At 38.9% G+C, this 18702-nt stretch overlaps 1 protein-coding gene across 3 annotated transcripts; it reads left to right on the top strand.

Moving 5' to 3' along the window:
• The first annotated feature begins 166 nt into the window (after nucleotides 1-166).
• Nucleotides 167-18660, top strand: LOC149009695 (regulator of nonsense transcripts UPF3-like). Of its 3 annotated transcripts, none has more exons than XM_089164204.1 (13): nucleotides 167-250; nucleotides 503-681; nucleotides 1364-1470; nucleotides 1672-1767; nucleotides 1899-1997; nucleotides 2193-2272; nucleotides 3938-4048; nucleotides 4987-5119; nucleotides 5594-5691; nucleotides 5923-6616; nucleotides 6731-6852; nucleotides 6959-7011; nucleotides 17556-18660. In XM_089164204.1, the coding sequence occupies exons 2-12, from the start codon at nucleotides 542-544 to the stop codon at nucleotides 6995-6997; spliced, it is 1719 nt and encodes a 572-aa protein (XP_089020330.1). In that variant the 5' UTR covers nucleotides 167-250; nucleotides 503-541; the 3' UTR covers nucleotides 6998-7011; nucleotides 17556-18660. The 3 variants fall into 3 exon arrangements, with proteins under 3 accessions (XP_089020330.1, XP_089020329.1, XP_089020331.1); XM_089164203.1 differs by lacking the exon at nucleotides 167-250 and adding an exon at nucleotides 267-424; XM_089164205.1 differs by lacking the exons at nucleotides 167-250; nucleotides 503-681 and having other exon boundaries at nucleotides 1383-1470; nucleotides 1880-1997.
• Nucleotides 18661-18702: the final 42 nt, after the last annotated feature.

The raw sequence follows: 18702 nt of genomic DNA, 5'->3' as shown, positions 1-18702 counted from the left end.
ACTACCGTATATACTTAGAATAAAGTCTACAGTTGATCACACTATTTTTACCTAAAAAAAAAAAAAGAGAGTCGAGGTGTTCGATTCAGACTCGGACGAGTCGGCACTGAACCTTCCTGGCCTATTAAAGGTCAGCCGAGTCCAAGTCTGTCCATGCAAAGTGAGACTCGTTATCAATTCTAATACGTTCGTTGCCCCAAGACGCAGTATGCCGTATGCGTAATGCGCACCCCCTGCTTCGTCTCCGATGGTAATAATAAACACAAAATCCTTTCAACCTCGAAACTTATTTTTCTTTCTCTTCCTCTTTCGTTAATTTTCCTCTCACATTAAATCTCTCACTGATATCGACTATTCGCCTCCATGCATCAAATCCGAAAGTTAGGGCAAAAGTATCACATAATCGATTCCGAAAACCCTCTAGGTAGATATAATTTCAAGGAGAAATCAGAGTTTGATTAGAATTTGAAGCATCTAATCCGCAAAATTTTTCCCTTTTTAGTTTCAATCGTGGTTCAAGGTGTAAGGTGAAATTTCTCGCATGAAGGATCCGTCCGATCGAACGAAGGTGGTGCTGCGGCACTTGCCTCCGATGCTGTCCCAGTCGGCGCTCATGGAACAAATCGATGACCACTTCGCTGGTCGGTACAAGTGGTTTTGTTTCCGTCCCGGGAAGAACAGGTTAGGGTTTCACTTTCACTTATCCTCCGTTTTTTCGGGGTTTGATCACAGGTATTTGGGTTTATGTGGCATTTGTTTTATGTATTTATTCTATGGGTTTGGGGAGGAGATTTCTTTTGTGTTGGCTATTCTGATGGTTGTTTCACCATTATAATATCGAAGAACCGTGTTGAAGATAGCAGTGAGGGGTTCTGTAGCAGAACTGATCAGACACTTTAATTTCAACACTTTAGTCGCCCAATTAATTTGCAAATTGCTCCAATTGATCTGTTCTCTAAGGATTTGAAGTGTTATTATGAACTTATGGAAGTACCCTTATTTTAAAAAAAGTGTTCCCTGTGCACGAGGCTCATACAACTTTGGGGTCTAGGGAGGGTCGTTAGGTAACAGCCTACTTTGGCGCCTAGGGAGGTTCATAAGGTACACAGCCTTACCACTTCTTCACAGAGAAGCTGTCTATCCACTTAAACTGGCCATCATTGATTACTATTGCGCTGAGGGCCATCCACATACTAACTCTTTATTGACAGTTATAATTCACACTACAGAGGAACTATTGGCTATCACATTCTGCCGGAGTGTGTCATTGCATTTTGCAGTGAAAGAACATGGTAGTTGGAGAGTAGGACTTGGACCTTTGTTTTTCAGACTCACTGAGGTTTCGCAAAAATTGATTTTGCAGCCAGAAGAATCCGAGATATTCTCGAGCCTATATTGATTTTAAGCGGCCAGAAGATGTGGTTGAGTTCGCTGAGTTCTTTGATGGACATGTGTTTGTTAATGAGAAGGGTAAATCCTTGAACAACTATGATGTTTCTCCTTTGTGATTAATTTGAATTTTTATCACACGATTCCCTCAAATTGTGAATGGATTTAAGTCTATATGCCATCTTATTTCATGGGTGTATGCCTGATTAAATGTCTCGGTCGTTATGTTCAATGTATTGTCATGCTACAAGTTGATTTTTTTCTTCTTCTTTTTCCCCCCAGGTACTCAGTTTAAAACCACAGTAGAATATGCCCCTTCACAGCGTGTTCCAAAGTCTTGGTCTAAAAAAGATGTTCGTGAAGGAACCATTTCCAAAGGTGTTTTTTAACATTCATCCGTTCATGTATCCATAATGGAAATCTTAATTTAAGTGGGTCAGTTTCTTGCTCTTAATATGTTTCAGATGTTTTCTGTTTTAATCATGAACAGTTGTTTCATGAATTTATAGATCCTGAGTATCTGGAATTCCTTGAGCTTATCTCGAAGCCTGTTGAGAATCTCCCTAGTGCGGAAATCCAACTGGAAAGAAGAGAAGCAGAGCGAGCAGGTCAATGTTCACATAATATACCTTTTTTATATATTTTATTTTTTAATATTTGCTTTCTGAAAGTTAAATTTGTTCATAGTTTAAAGGTGAGCCAAAACATTATCTTGGAAATTATTCTAATGAAAATAAAATAGTGCAAAGAGATATTCACATTAGGGTTCATTCAATACTATTTCCATTTTATGGGGTCTCCAGGTGCTGCAAAAGAGTCTCCCATTGTTACACCTCTGATGGATTATGTTCGTCAGAAAAGAGCTGCTAAGAGTGGATCTCAGGTATATTATTTAATTCTTAAAATTTCAATTGTCTTTCAGTATTATGCAGGCAATCAAGAACTCGAGCAAAATGCGGAACCTAAAGAATTGTATGAGCGTGTGTGCATGTGATGAATGCCTCCTTTCTATTTATGGGATATAATAATGCCTGGGCTCCAGCTTTGCTTTCTGTATTGACTGGCGCTTCCTGGATGTATCACTTATGTTGCTTTCTAGTGCAGGAGGCAGATTTGTTAAGTATGCATTTTCCAAGGTTCAAGTTAGAAGGAGTATTGTAAGCTCAAGCGAATGAGGACCAGAAATGCAAGACCTTTAGATGGATGACAGTAGGAAGAATTAGGGTTTAGAGGGATTTGGTCAGAACTGATGCAGGCCTCTGTATATTGTTAAAGCACCTGATTACATCCCCTGTGTCTGAATATTTTAGATTCCTGAACGCTGGTCTATTTACCCTTGGATGCTGGAAGTAGGGCTAGGGTATCAAGGACCTCGTATTCGGGCTTGAAAAGGTCTAGGGTTAGGATTACATATTTAGGATTAGGATTAAGGTTTTAAGACTAGGGTTTCAGAATATAGGGCAGAGAGGAATTAGTGTTTTGTAGGGATGAAAACATCTGCAATTGGAGTTTGGAATCAAGTGTCAATCAAGGTAGAGGGATAATGGGGTGTAATTCTGATGGAGGGATGGGAGGATATGGATTTAGGGTTTTTCAAGATGGAAAAGTGATCAAATGTGTCAGGGTTTTTAAAATAGAAATTAAAAGAGTGGAAGTGGGAATGGAGAATCTGCTGACTTGTTACTTACCTGTAACATCAATCCTGTAATGGATTGAGATGATGGACAGAAGTGGGGGCAAGCTGCAAGCACTGCCAAAGGAGATCCTTCAATTAAAATCCCTAGGTTTTGCTTAATTGATCATTTGGAAGTACCTTACTTCTGATGCGGTGGCAGCTATAATCTCGCAATCATACATAGACAGAGATAGACACTTTTTATTAATATTAATTTGTAGACAGAAATCTGAATCTATTACATGCACAGTGCCTTATTTGTAGCCTTTCACTTACTTCCCCAGCTATACTCAAATAAGAAACTACATTTGAAATAGTTCTCTTAATACTAAATGCAAACCTAATAAGGACTGTTTACTTATGTGTATTAGGCACTTGATAAGGATTATTTAATCAATGTATCGAGGCATGAATGTGTGATAAGTTCTATTTAATTAAGGTCCATTACTCTTGATATAATTGACCTAATTTTAAACAAAATAATTAACCTATGACTTTTTTTATTCTGTGGGTTAATGATAGGTATCCTGGCCTTTGAACTGACTAGGCACATGGGTCCAACTGACCTTGCAACTAAATGAACTGGGTCATACTGGGGTTGAATGGGAGCATTCAGCTCCCACTGACTGTTATCAGTTTTGTGATTGAGGGGTCATGCCTCTGAAATGTTGTGCGATGAATGATAGATGATATATGCAGGACATGAACTGTAATGCTTTCAAGATTGGGTGTTTTATCATGATACTGTATGGTCCCTGGCATGCTGACTGTGCACATAACATCACTAGTAACCTTCTTTCAAATACTGTGTATTAAACTGTCGACTTTGTCGAGTTTAGCATTCCCTGAGTTCTATCTCATCATATATGACAGAGGTCATCGTCGAATGGAAAGCCTAGTAGAAGATCAGGAGCATCAACTGGCAGTTCTAGTTCATCCTCAGCAAAACGAGGTTCTGAGAAGAGAAGAGCCTCCACTCCAATGGTATGTGTATCCTGTTTTTCCCTATTCAAAGCCACAGTGTGATCTGTTTGTCTCCACATTATTATATACAAATGAAGAACTAGTTGGTTTTTTTTTTTGGGCATACCCCAGAAAGTATTTTTGTGAGAGCTGGAGCAATTATTGTCTGAGATTTATCTGCCACCATTTCTTGGAAATTTTATATCTGCACTGTCAGATCTTATATTGAAATGACCTAAAACTATTTCCTGAGGGGATTAATTATCTTCTGTTGTCCTAATTGCTGTGAATGGGATTATTTTAGGCTTCATTTACTTTATTCTGTAATTGAGCTTGGCATATCTGTGGAGTTCATTTTTGTCTTTTTAATCAAGATGCAACATGGCTAGTCTTACTGATAATTCTAATCAGGGCCGACCAAGAGGCACAGCTGTTGTAGCTCAAAATCTGTTCTCTAACTGTTTGTGGTATGGTCTAGTGTCTACATTGTATCTGGGTTGTCTATTTCTCTGCTTATTAGAAAAACTTAGCCTTAATGCTATGTTTTCTAATCGTAGGGATGATAACATTCTTGGTTCTGATTTTTCTGAAGTGCATAAACGGTTTTAGAAGGATTCTTTTTTGATCTGCTCCTTGTTCATTGAGTTATGTGTAAGAAATAGTTGAGGAGAATTACTTTTTAACTATAGTTCATAACGTTTTGCTTTACTAACCGCTTGCTAGGGTGGTAAAATGCCTATTTATCCAAGGTGTTGGTAGATATTATATACCATCTCCTTGTTTTCTCATCCATATCTGGTCTTTTTTCTGCTTTTATTGTTTTTCCCCTTCTGTTTTTGTTATAAATTGTTCTCCCTCAACCTTTGGTTGTGTTTTGCCTATTACATTTGCATGATTTAGTCACAAGTAAGATTCATGGTGATGGTGTTTCCTGCGCATCCATCCTGTTGTCTGTGCAGTATGTTTTAAGGGACAATGCAAAGAGCAACAGTGGCAAGGACAAGTCAACTTACATTTTAGTGCGTAGGCAAGAAGATCAACAGCTTGTGGAAAAATCTGCTTCTGGAGCAGAAGTATTTGATGATGAAAGTGGTATGGCCTTACAACTGAATTTTGAGTAATTTGTGTGAAAATGACATGGTTTTTTTCTTTTCACATTATAGAGCTGAGTTATAGTTGCATTCTTTTGTAGAAGCTTTAAGGGATTAGATTCAGAAACTCTGTCAAAATCCCAAGCCATAGTGATTACATTTGGGCCAAAATTTAAGAACAAATAGTAAAACATCATCTGGATCTCAATTTGATTCAAACTTCAATGTATCAGTAGATTGCCACATTCCAATATGGGAATAGAATATCAGAAAATGAACTTGATCCAAGGGCCTGATCTTGAGTTTCAGAAGGATGCAAGTTTGATTGTTTCACAAGCTATTTGATTTTTTTTTTTACTGTTTCGAGTTGGAGTAAAATGTTCTCTGTAGGAATGTTGTCTACGTTGTTGTCAATCTTTTTCAGTGAATGGTTATTTCCTGTCCTACATAATACATTTATTTTCTGGATTTGCAGCCAGTGCAAATGATGGGGTAATATCAGGAGGTAATGCTGTAGCTGATATTGGAAAAAAAAAGGTACTGCTGAAAGGGAAAGAACGTGAAATCTACCAGGTAACCTTTTTATCTTTTTTTCCTATGAAGATCTATTTCTTTTCAGATTCTGGTGGAAGTTATTTTTCTCAAGTCCTTGTATAAGGCCATTAAAACATGAGCAAAAATATCTAGGTGTGTACATCTCTCGGTAATTAGACATGTTCACTGACTTGTATATGCATCCCTAGCTTTTTCCTTCTTTTTTTTTTGGGTGGTTGTATTATACCATGTCAAATGCTTTCCATGCAGAACCTGCGTCGTGAGGCTGGTGGTAGGGTGATCAAAAGCATACTTTCAAACAAGGAACCGCGTCAGAGTCAATTATTGGCAACAGGCCAGTCCGATCAGCAAATCCAGACCATGAATGTAGAGAAGGACAAGCGACCACCTCGTCCCTCGAACATTCGTTCAGTTTTGAAGGATCATGTTTCTAGTGTTTCACAGACCCCATATGGTTCTGATGGTGATACAAAGAAGTCTTTTGATGATAAGGTTGTCAGAAATGACATCCATGGATTTGGTTCTTCCAGTGAAAAGCAGGAAAAGCGTACCAGGAATAAGGATAGACCTGATCGTGGAATTTGGACTCCTCTTCGTCGTTCAGATGGATCACATGCAAGTGATGAGTCCCTATCATCATCCTCTTCTCTGCCTACACAGTTACTGACAGATTCTTTAGATGGCCTGCATATTACTCAGGGGGTTCGTAAAGTGGGAGATGATGTAGAGGACTCTGATTCTAGTCATAAATCTGTATCTGCTGGGAAACATCGTAATCAGGATGCATTTATTCACAGTTCCCGAATAGGACGTGGTGCTAATTCATCTGCCTATGATATTCCAGTCAGTCACGGAGAAGTGAAAACTGATGTCATTTTTGCCAATAAATCTGAAGTTAAGACCCTTGGAAGTGGGCGAAACAATTTTTCTTCTGTTGAGAATGGTTAGACTTGGTTCTTGATGTCAAAAACCTAATTTGTTTGTATATTTGAAATTTACATAGTCTTTGATTGTGTCTGTTTTTTAATGCACACCCCATCCTTCTACATTTTCTCAGGATCGCATCGGCATGCTGGTCGCCGTGGACCTGGACATGGGGGAAAGGATGTCGATGGCTCTATGCATCTTGCTGAGGGGAAGTCCTCCAAAAGAGGCACTTCTGGCTATGGTTCTCATGAGGTTTGTGGAATTGTTGTAACTATCTTTTCCTTGTTAGATTTGTTATGGTACATTGTTCTGTTGCAATTTTCATTCTCTGACTCAAAATTTTCAAAATTCACTGCAGAAGCAAGTTTGGGTTCTGAAGTCAGGTTCAGGTTCATAGTTGCTCTTAAATTGGTAGGGGCCCTATTTCCTAGCAAGTTTATTTTTCTGGATTCCTTCATGACACATAACGGTTTAGAAGTTTAAATTGTCAAACTTCTGAAGAAAGGATTGGCAGAGTTTCTTACATGCATGATCTGCTGCAGTGAACTTATATATCAAATTTAGGGACTCATGCTATCTTATCAGTATTGTATATAATTATGTTAATCTCTAACAAGTTTTGACTGGTCATATGATTTTATTTTTCCATGGGGGAGGGTGGGGTGTGTGGGGGAGTTTTGTGCTAGATAGAGCACTAATCCAGGATTTTTTAAAGTTTGATCTATATTGATGGAGTTGTGTTCTGATCAGACCTTATTTAGTGTGCATAAATGTTGTTAAAAGTGCCTTCGACAAAAATCCTTTGTAATTATCAAAGCAAATCACCACACTTTTGGTTGTTAGCAACATCTTATCATATTAAGATTTATGTAATTTTCAGATTTGAGAATAATCCCGAAATTGAAAGTTGAAACTTCCATCTACTGCTTAAAATCAGTTTATGTTCCTGAACCTGCTCACTGGGGCGGGGGGTGGGGGATGGGTTGTGTGATTTATATTTCAGCCTTTTTGAAATTATCCTTTAGATGTGAACAAGGGTTCACCCCCTGGCCAAAACCTTGGAGTGGGCCCCAAGACCCCCATCAAGATGGCGCACCTAGGGCTGGCTGAACCCTAAAAGGGAGCATTTTGGTAATTTTCTAGCCTAATTAGGTGCTGATTTATATTCCAGAATTTTAGTTTTAATCTTCAAAGTCCATCCATGTTTTAAAGTCCTAATTTGAGTAAGTAGTTGGGTCATAGGGAGTCTTTCTTTTAACTAGGACTCTTGATGATAATTAGGTCTTTTATTTTAGGTCAAGTTCTTTTATTTTTTGTGGTTGTTATCTATTTGTAAAGGGTCTCCTAACTTATGGAGGAAACCCTAGTTGATTTTGGTTCTAGAGTTCTAGTTAAGTCTAAGTTAATTTCCCAATTAGAGTCCTAGTTGAGTCTAACTCTAATTGGGAAATTAACTAAGGCTGTAAATAGCCAAGTCTTTTCATTGTAAAGTCAAGCCTAACTGTTGAATAAAATGGAGTTTGAGTTTAGGTCGTGGCCTTGTTGACACGGTTTGAATAATTAAGAGTATTATTCAAGACCAACATCTTCATGAAGAATTCCAGCTTTCTTCTTCCATCTTCAGCAGTCTTCCACAACTACAGCAGCATCCCTTCCCTGTCAAGTAAGTACTGCCACTCCCCCTACCTGCAGTTCATCAATAAACCCCTCCCACCCCATTTGATCTTCCCTGAAGCCCTCCCCTAACCCTTGTGGCCGCATACTGGCCCACCCCTAACCATTGCGGCACCCCCTCCCCCATCTCTCTGTCGGCCCCATCTTTCCCTTTCAAGTCTTGCTGCAGATCTGAAAACCAGAAAGAAAAGAAATTAAGAAAGAAAGAAATGATAAGAAAGAAAAGAGAAGAAAGAAAGAAAAGAAAGAGGAAGATGAAGAAAGATTGCCCAATAACTTACCAAGAAATCTTCCCTTCTCTTTATTGATCCTTTTTTTCATCATCCCTAATCCTTCTCATACCCAACCACAGGCTTCCTAGGAATCCTTGACACGCCTTATATCTCTCTTTTTTTTTGGTTCAGAGGGGCATTATTAAGCCGGGGGATGGGATAATAATATGCCTCAGCGAGAGTCAAACCCACGACCTCTTCACTAATAGGTGTTGGTTTCAACCACTAGAACAGCTCTGCGTTGGCACGCCTTATATCTCTTTATGACTGCCTATACTGATTTTGGATATCCTATGACCAAGTAAATCATCCCACCTTGGGTTTTGATAAAATCCTAATTTTACCCTTTTCCCAAATTATCCCAACCCATTCGCTTTGTGATATTAGAACTTTCCTACGTTAACTTTAGATTGATTGATGTGAACCAAAAATCTCCCCTTGGCTGAAATCCTAATTTGGGCCCAAAACCCACACATGGGGGAAGCCTCCCTAGGCTGGCTGAACCATGGGGACAACTTTGTTCTTATTCCCCCCTTAGATTAATTAATTCTCTAATTTTAGCATGTGTCTTTAGTAATTAATTTCTAATTCCAGCATGTGGGTCTTTATTTTTTTAATTAGCATGTGTCAATTAATTGACTTCAATTTCAGCATGTGTCAGAGTCCATTAGATCTTATGTTATTTGGTTGGTTGTGATTAATGTGGTGGGATCCTAATCTATAAAGGAATCCCACTTAGGTTTAGAGTATTTTAGTAGGCTATAAATAGCCTATTCTTTCTTTGTATTTCTTTAAGTCTGATTATTTGAATTAGAATATTGTGTTTGAGGGCCATGGTTCCTGTTTGATGGGGCCATGGCGGATTTTCAGTCAAGCTTTCATCTTCAAGATCAGTGAGTCTGTCTAGCACTCATTGCAAGTAAGTTTCAGCAGCCAGCCCCTTCCCCCTTCCTTCTCCCCCACAATTGCAAGCTTATCCCACCCGTTCCCCTTCACTCACAGCCTCTTCCTGCCCTTCCCCCACCTTTCCCAACCCCTGCAAGCCCTTCCCCGGTTCTGTGCAACCCTAACAGCCTGGTACCTTCACTGCCGCACCTAGGCAGCAGCATACCCAGGCCCCTACGAAACCCCTATCCTCTCCCTAGCCCCCTACGACCCTTCAGGCACTCTCCCACCCCTCCCCTGCCTACAATACTCCCCCTTTTCTCCTAACCCTCTTGGCCCTTCTGTCTCTGTCTCTTTTTATTTGCTGCAACAGAAGAACAGAAAGAAAGAAAGCGGAAGAAAGAAAAGAAAAGAAGAAAGAAAGGAAAGAAAAGAAAAGAAAAGAGATGGAAAAGTTATTGTTTTCTTTTCAAATTAAACCCATATCCCTTTCTTTAAACCTTAAACCTAATAACCCTCCGTCTATATAATTTTGTTAACCCCATAGCTTACCCATAACTTCCACATTTGGGATCCATCCTTACTCAACAATATTATCCACCCCATATTTGTTTCCTCCCGTAGTTGTTGTTGTCTCATAATTATTTTTGACATCTTAAACGATCCTTTGGGTGACTTGTCGACAATCCTAACTTGTCCCTAGGGCTTCCCATAAATTCTTGGAGATCCCTACTCATCCTATATCATCTTTATTCTTTAGACCTATTTGCTGGAAGATTCTAGTCAAACCCAAAATTTATGGAATCTTACCAAGAAACTCTAACCATAATATTGGGATTCACATCGTTGATCCTTTTCACAGTTTTATTCATATCATTTTGAGATAATTCTTACCCTACCATAATGATCCAAAGTCTCCACATGGGAATTTGGTAAAACCCTAATCTTTTCCCTATCAACTCATAGGATCCCAATTTTATCTCTTTGCCTTTCTCACAACCCCTAACTATCCCTCCATATATCCCCATTCCACCTGTAGGATTTTAAATTGTATCACCTAGTTCAGTTCATGTCTGGACGATGAAGGTTTTATCCCTTCAGATGGAACTTTTGATCAACAAGGTCCTATTTGACAGTTGGCTCGACAAAGGCCTTTATTTGCTAGAAGATTCTGGGCGAACCCTTAATTTTAGGGAAATCATCCTAGGAACCCTAACCCTAAGATCGGGTTCACATTACCTTTTCTATTGGAGGTGTGTTCATTGGCATTTTATCCTTTTTCAAAATACCCTTTTTTATTGGATTCAAATGTAGGGGATTCAAAAATATTTTAATTTTTAATTTTATTGGGGGTCGTATGTGTTGAATATTATCTTGAACTTGGGGGGGTTCGTTTTTGATCCTTCTCAAATGATATCTGGAGTAACTGAGGGTTGATATGTATTTGATACCAACAAAATCCAGTGCAAGGCACCTTTTAGTAAGGTGCTAATCGCCTAAGCCCCAACAGAGAAGCCAAAATGTGAAGGTAGTGCCTTGATAACTACATTTTGGCATTCATGGTTATCCTCTTTCTTTCTTTTTTTTTGTGGGGGGGGGGGGTGGTTGGAGGCAGTATCATTCGTAATGCTTCCATTTTTTTCTTCATGTGTGGCATTGGCAGTTAGGTAAACAACAGACTTCCTGTTGGATAATTCTTTAGTTTGTTTTTTTGGGGTTCCCTCTATCCTTAAGATAGTTCTACATGTCAGTTCAGTCTGATTAAAGAGCCCTAGATTGTGTTACTGAATCAAATAGTTGTAGGAAACGGTCCAATTTGAATTTCTCCCCCCTCCCAAACAAAAAAAAAAAGAAAAGAAAAAAAAGGGTTCTGTGAAACATAGAAGAGGCTGGACCTTAGAATAAAAAAAGTAGTTAATTTGGATATCTGTTCTGAAATTGTGTTTTGGGAGGCATCTGATTTTCTTTCCTTTGCTACTCTTAACCATAAAACGAAAAAAAACTAGGGACCGAAAAAAAATCCCAAGTTTCGATTGAAATCGTCGAAATTTCGTCGAAACTTGGTTCAACCCAGCTGGACCAGCTGGTTCATGAGAAAAAAAATCCCAAATTTCGTGCAGAACATGGGAAATTTAGTGGAAACTTGAGACTTTTTCTTGCAAGTTTTGAGCTTTCCCAAAATTTTAACTTTTTTTTATTTCCTTCATGTTTCCCCAAATACTATGACAAATACCCCCTCCATTATCCAAATTACGTATTCCCTTAGATTGTTTATCTTAGGCATGTTGATGACTAGACTTATAAAGTTGCAAGTAGCGATTACCTTGACAACTATAGACATAAAATGTCATGGCATGTCTATGTTTGATGGTTAGAGGAGAGGATGTTACATGCATAGTACTACTTAGCTCACAGGATGGATCCACTGAGGCACTCCTCTTTGCATTGAGTTGTACTTTCCTTTTTTTGTCAGTTACTTTGTATTTTATGTTTTGAAGTTAGAGATTATATATTGAATGTTATGTACGTAAGTAGTCAAGTTCATAGTGTACTTCTTGGACAACTCTACATTGATGTTATGTCCATTGAATGACATATCTACGTTGACTTTTTTAGCAAAATGCAGCCAATGTGTCCTTTATACTCTAATTAGCTTACGTGCAGAGTCCCACTCAAAATTTTAAAAAAGTCCTAAGTTCCTCGAAATTTTCTAGTTTCCCACTTAGGTTCCCCATTTTCATCTGGTCGAAACTTGAGTTTCCCTTGAATTTTTTTCTATGCTCTCAACATGATTCCTATTGTTTTCTTGTCATCCTTGCTATAGGTTACACTTCTCTTATTTTTATTTTTCCGGGTTTTTACAAAATGGAGTTCTAGATGGGAAGGAATCCAACTGGAAGCCAGTAACAAGGATATGCTATCTACTTTCAAATTCGGTTAGGTCAACAATGGGGTTTTAGGTCAAATAAGTGTCAAGATTTATTGGAAGTTAATGTTTGATGCATAGTTGTTGCGGCGATGAGGCGATGCAAGGCGGTTTAGGCTAGTTGAGGCAATGAGTCGATGAAGTGCCCTTCGAGCTTTTGAGGCAGTTGAGGCGTTTTAAGTGAAGTTTTTAGTGTACATTTCATTAACTCCAATTCATTACAAATCTATCATATCTTATATAATAAAAAAACTAATATTAGCCTACCTCAAGTCATCCAACATACTACAAACCACACGTAGTAGGTCCTAAATAAAAAGTTGCAAGAAGAAAGGAAGAGAAGAAGTCATCTGTTGCTGGCCACTACTTGCCAGAGTGTCGTCGCGGGAATGGAAGAGAGGAAGAGAGAAAGAGATTAGGGATTAGAGTGAGAGTGTAAGTGTGAGACTTGAGTCAAAAGCTTATTATCTTTCGAGTTTGTTTATTTTTTTTTCTTTTTTTAACATTTGATCACATGTAGCGTCATTATAAATGTGCATATAGGTTCAAACAATAGATTCTTTACAATTGGAATCTAATAAGTAATTCAATATATGCCTTCGATTTGGCATCTTTCATGTGATTTGAAAAAAAAAAAAAAAAAGCGGACGCCTTGGGGTATAAGGTGTCTGAGGCTATTGAGGCAATGCCTAGGCAATGCTTCATACCCCAAGGCGGTCGCCTTATTGCCTGAAAATGAGGCGACACTGATTTGAGCGGCTCTCGAAGGTGCCCGGACGCCTAGACGTTGCCTAGGCGACGCTTAAGCGACGCCTTGACAACTATGGTTTGGTGTTAGGGTTTAAGTTAGTTAATGTGGCGTAGTCTATACGTAAAGGTTACTTTTAAGTTTTAATGGTGGAAGAAAGTGATTTAGATCTTCAGTCCTACATCTTCAAGGAGAGGTTCAAGTGTTGAATGGTAAGTGTCCCAATAAACCTTATCAGTACTACTAGTTGTATAGCAGTTCATACTAATGTTTTTCTTAGTGCTTTGGTTGAACCAATTGAATCTGTGGTTCATTTTTAATCATTGTTCCGTTTCTGGTAACACCAACCTTGTCCTTTGATCCATGTCTGACAAGAAGAAGCCTTGAATATCCAAATGACCCTTGAGCTGCTGTTGCCATAAAACCGAAATTACTTTTGTCCTGCCATCCAAGCGTCACTGTATTTTGGTCACATGCTTCATGCCTATTTGAATTTGGTTGCAATCTGACTTAGCCAAAACCTATAATTTCATTTTTTTTCTAATATAATTTTTAAAATCTAGAGAAACCCTAATTTTGACGAAAATTCAAATTCAACATTTGAACCTCATCCATAAACCCCCAAACCTTTATTGATGAACTTGCCAGTTACTAGTATTTGAATTTGGTTGCAATGTGACTTAGCCAAAACCCTAGGTATTTGAATTTGGGGGCAATCTGACTTAGGTTTTTCATTTTTTTCTAAACATAATTTTTAAAATCTAGAGAAACCCTAATTTTGATGAAAATTCAAATTCAGCATTTGAACATCATCCATAAACCCCCAAACCTTCATTGATAAACTTATCAGTTACCATTATGTACTGGTCATAACGGTACCATCGAAACCTAGTTTGTGTTTTATCCTAACCCTCAGGTTGGGTCCTCACCCTACTTCAAAGTTGGTTTATACAAGTGCTTGTTCATTGGCCTTCTGTTGATCCCTTCCAATCTAGGGTTATGTCAGAAATTGTTCAATTAAATTGCTACCAATTTGGGTTGGGTTTCCAGGTGTTTGGAACAACTTGTGAGTAATCTAGCATTTTAATTGTCAGATTAATTGTCAGAAAGGTTTCTATTTGGATCAGGTTTTCCATTTGGTTTGGGGATGATTCCAACCAAATATGGGCTCTTCTGATGGCTGGTTTTGGTCCATGGAGATTTTTAGGGTTTTGAGTGGTTTCCAGTTTTTTTTTTTTTTTTTGGGGGGGGGGGATGTGAGGGTTTTATGGTTCAGTGATTAGGAGAAGAATTGTGGTTGGGGATTATTCAATCAACTGTTTGTTGAAAAGCTTCTTGAACAACAGCTTGAATAGTTTAGGATGTCCTTGAGTTGTTTTAAAGAATGTCTAGCAACTAGAATGGAGCTTCATATATTGAATCAGGTGGATTGGGTGTTCGAAGATTCTGATTGAATTAGAATTTTTATATCAGGATTTGGCAATGCTAATAAGATCCACTTATTTGGGCTCAATTGAGCAATTGCAACTAAATCTATAGCCGTGGCTGTCATAGAACTCAAACTCAAAACTAGGAATCAAAATAGAACTGGGTCTCAAACAAGAAAATCTGTCAAAACCTGTTGAAACCACCAGGATATCTCAGCTTCGCGAGAAAGTAAGGCTGGATATCATGTGACTTCATATCATGTGACTTCAAAAAGTTACAAGTTCTCAACTCATCTAGTGTCATCATGTTTTGAATTGTCATGTGATGTCTGGGTCTCCTCTTAATTTTTTGGGAAAATTTACTGATCCTTCCCATGTACTTTGCATTAATTTTACCTTCTCCCCTTGGATTTCCCCCAATTGCACCCAAATTGTACTTACATCACAAACTGCGTTGTAATACAACCCTCTTCTTGACCCTCAACCTAATAAATCCATTACGATGTTTCCTCTTCCACCACTGCAACTGTGTCTGCTGTTGGTGCCTTCTCTGTTACATATGCCTCCTTTCTCCTGCCGTGGAACATGTCTTTCATCAGCCTCTGTGGCAGGCCTATGTTTCCACCAACTTGGTTTTTGTAGATAAGGTGATAAACCCTGATACTATCTGTGGATTCTGGATTGTCATCTCATTTTTTCCCATCATCTTGAGGAGACGCTACAACCGAGTGAAATTTGGGATTTTCCTCCACTGCCCTTTTCTCTCAGTTGATATTATAGAACAGTGGCTGTGAGGCATGAGATTCTTTGGGCTGTACTGAATTCTGACTTTGTTGGTTTCTATATGTTCTATTATGCAAGGTATTTCTTGTGTTGCTGTAGTAGGATGCTGGGTCTAGATTATCAATCTATGAAAGATTATGTTGGGATTGAGTATTATGTCTGGACTTTAAGCATTAATATTTTACCTATTGCCTGAGCCAGGATCGAACTCTCCATGAGATTCATAGTTACATTACTTATAGCTTCCTTTTTTGTAGATAGGGGGTCCATATGGTCACTGTTGGAGACAGCCAAAAACCTTCAGCGATGAACGAATGGTTTGAAGGGAAGACTGCTAGTTAGGAATGGATAATATGAATAGCCTCAAGGATATTATTACTTTCATGCTTTTCTGGGACAACATCTAGAACAACCCTCTGAACAGAATGGGAATGTGGTTTTGATTCAGGTTGCAAATCCTCAGAGGACTCGGTTTAAGAATGTTAGAGGAGTTTAAATCTTGTTATCTGGAAATGGGTTTGTTTTCTGTGGAGACATCCACAGAGTTTGAAATGAATTCTAGTCTCAGGGAAACAGTAAAGCAAAACAAAGAATTTCTGGGAGTGAAAAGTTGAATGCTGACAAGGGTTTTAGGCCTTGTGTATGATTGTTGAGGGTGTATAAAGTGGAGGTCTGATGAAGCCGTTGGTCTTCTTGTAGCAGATGCCATTGACGGTTTTGGATCCTCCAGTTATCTTTCTGGTTCTTAGGCCTTATATTTAGACAGAAATTTCTCTCTGATTCAGCTAGGTTGTTGTTAGACTCGGGTGGGAATGGCAAAGCAGGAGATGGACAAAAGGACAACACTTGAGAGGAGATCTCTGTGAATTAGATGTCCTTTATTCTGGGACCCAAAGATTGCACTCTTTAGTGGTTAATTGTGAAGCTCGGAATCAGGATAAGGTGGGTGCTAGTGCCATTGTCAGTCGTGACTGAGGACTGCATCGTCATAGTTTATGGGTTTGGAATTTCATCCAGACATTAAACAGACACCTGGTGTGGAAGTAGTGAACCATCAAGCCACCAATGCCCACCATTATGTATTACCCAACAGGGATAAATGATGGGGGTGGGGAGTTGCAGAGAGGGTCGTGATGGGTTGATGGACCAGCAGCAGGGGTGTGTGTTGGGGTGGAGTTAAAGGTAGAGGTTGCAGGAGGAGGTAGGAGAGTAAAAGTGGCATGTTACACCTCGGGTTAGTTTGCAGATTAAAACACACACTACTATGCCATGTCACAGACGGATGTCAATCACACCAGTGTAACAGTAATAATTAATTATCTAGAGAGGGTCTGGGTATATTTGGACATAGTACATGTAAGAAATCAGTAATAATGGCATAGTATGTGGAGAGATCTGTAGATCCCCCCTCCCGTTTTTGGTCATCATCAAACCAGCCATAAGGACTCGGGGCTCAGAGGATTTTTTTTTTTTGGGGTGGGGGGGTGGGGGAGGTGTGGAGGGACTGAAGTTCAAACCTGAGACTTCCACATTTCCCCTATTTTTATATATGTTTTTTGCTTTACTTTCTTCCATTTCTGGCAATTGGTGATTTTGTTTGGGTAAGATGATTATTTGCTAGCCCCACAACAATCCAACCTTAAGCCCCCACCTCCACCTCTTGTGAAAGGGTTTCAAAAAAAAAAATACAACAACAACAAAAGTAGCTGCATGATTTTGTCCCGGGCCTCTACCATCACCAGCTGGATATCTTTACCCCTGTTCAGAGGTGGCATCCCAGAAGATATGTGATTGTTTCAGTTGCTGTGATTTGTCAATTCTGATAGCAAATTAGTTCCTAGATTCTAGACCTTGTGCAAATTGAAGTTCTTTATATATATATATATAAATTGATCTGATTTTTCGCCAATGTTGGTAATTGAATCTGCCACTAATAGCAATTCTGAAATTTTATATTGTGGGGTTGTTAACCTGAATATCTCAGAAAAAGTTCAATTTGAGTGTTCCAACCTGCCATCTGTGGATTTTGATGACATTGTGTCTGTTACTGTTGGCTATCAAATTTTCTGCAAATTTGAGCTGCATTGGTTGACTGGACTGTCCCCACTACTGTTAGTCACTGAAGTAATTGTTTAGCCTATTTATGGTTTAGTTGTGTTGTACTGAAGCTGTACTTGAGCATTGTGAAACTAGGATTTTCTTTTGGAACCATCTCATCAATGCAACTTCCGCTTGTGCAGATCTTCTATCAATGTTGCCACTTGATTTGGGTGTTGGGAGCTTTATCTATTATCATTTGCAGTAAAGTGCTCTCTTACATTGTTGGAGTACATGTTTGCCGCAATTTCCAAGGCTTCGAGGTACAGAATGATTTGAATCAGGGGACCAAAGGCATTCTCTTAATACTAGACACATCTTCAGCGTAAAGGCTGTAAGCAAGTTATGGTGGGAAGATGTTTCCTACCGAAATGCCCTGGAGGAAGTTCATTTGATCTGATATGATGCGGAGACGGTTGCTGGCTGCTGGATGGAGTGAAGAAGTTCCAAGCTGCAGATAAGGTTACAGGTGAGGGAAAACATAATAGTTGTGCAAGCAGTGCAGTTTTTGTTGACATGCGTACCTGGTGGGAGTTTTTTAGTTCCTCTACTAACTTTCTCATTGGGCAACGCGAGGCAGAAGCCAGCTTAATTCATCTCGCTCATTGACTCAAAAACTCAGATCTGGAGGCGTTCTTGCTTTATAGATGGATTTGTTCTTTGGTTGAACTGTAAATATAACTTGTGACAGTGAGTGGTGTTAGCTTGACCTGCTGTCTATAGATATGCCTAATTGAGAGCTGTTAGTATTTCACGTAAATAAGAGCTGTTTCGTATGAGAGTTTGATAGAATCCACGGCTTGGGCTTGGGTTGTCCGACTGACAGGAACTTGTGGATAGGGAGAGAGAAGCAGAATGGTTATTTATCCTTACAGGATGGGAGAACAAGTTGTTCCCTTGTGTGGATTAATGGTTGCTTAATGGTAATGTAATCTGTTGACAGGTATTGCTGCTGTATATTTTTCTCAGCAGGATCTGAAATTGTGTTCAGGTGTCTCACTTGTTTTGATTCATTTGTCGCTGTTGCTTCATGCATGTCTTATTTATTGGATCAAGAATCGACCACCCAATCCAGATTGAGACATACCCACCACTTCCTCATCCGCAGCACCAATTAACAAATCCAGATCCGGAAAATCTTCCACCCAATACGATTATCTTTGTTTTCAATAAATTAGTTAAAAGAGTGATTAGTGATCCCCTTAATAGTGCAGCACAAGATTTATTTTTTAATAAATTGGCTAGAATAGTGATTAATGATCCCACTAATAGTCCACCACTGTGTTTACA

The sequence above is a fragment of the Hakea prostrata genome, chromosome 7, assembly GCF_041222555.1.
Source record: "Hakea prostrata isolate BN-2017 chromosome 7, UWA_Hpros_2, whole genome shotgun sequence".
Classification (NCBI taxonomy): domain Eukaryota; kingdom Viridiplantae; phylum Streptophyta; class Magnoliopsida; order Proteales; family Proteaceae; genus Hakea; species Hakea prostrata.
Note: the sequence above shows the minus strand (reverse complement) of the source record. Positions and strands in the feature narration are given on the sequence as shown.

Bases quoted from the DNA above. Each gene is read 5' to 3' on its own strand.
- LOC149009695 (XM_089164204.1), top strand. From the start codon at position 542: ATGAAGGATCCGTCCGATCGAACGAAGGTGGTGCTGCGGCACTTGCCT. The intron at 1,471-1,671 runs GTAAATCCTTGA...TTTTCCCCCCAG, and splicing joins TGTGTTTGTTAATGAGAAGG to GTACTCAGTTTAAAACCACA. The intron at 2,273-3,937 runs GTATATTATTTA...CATATATGACAG, and splicing joins CTGCTAAGAGTGGATCTCAG to AGGTCATCGTCGAATGGAAA.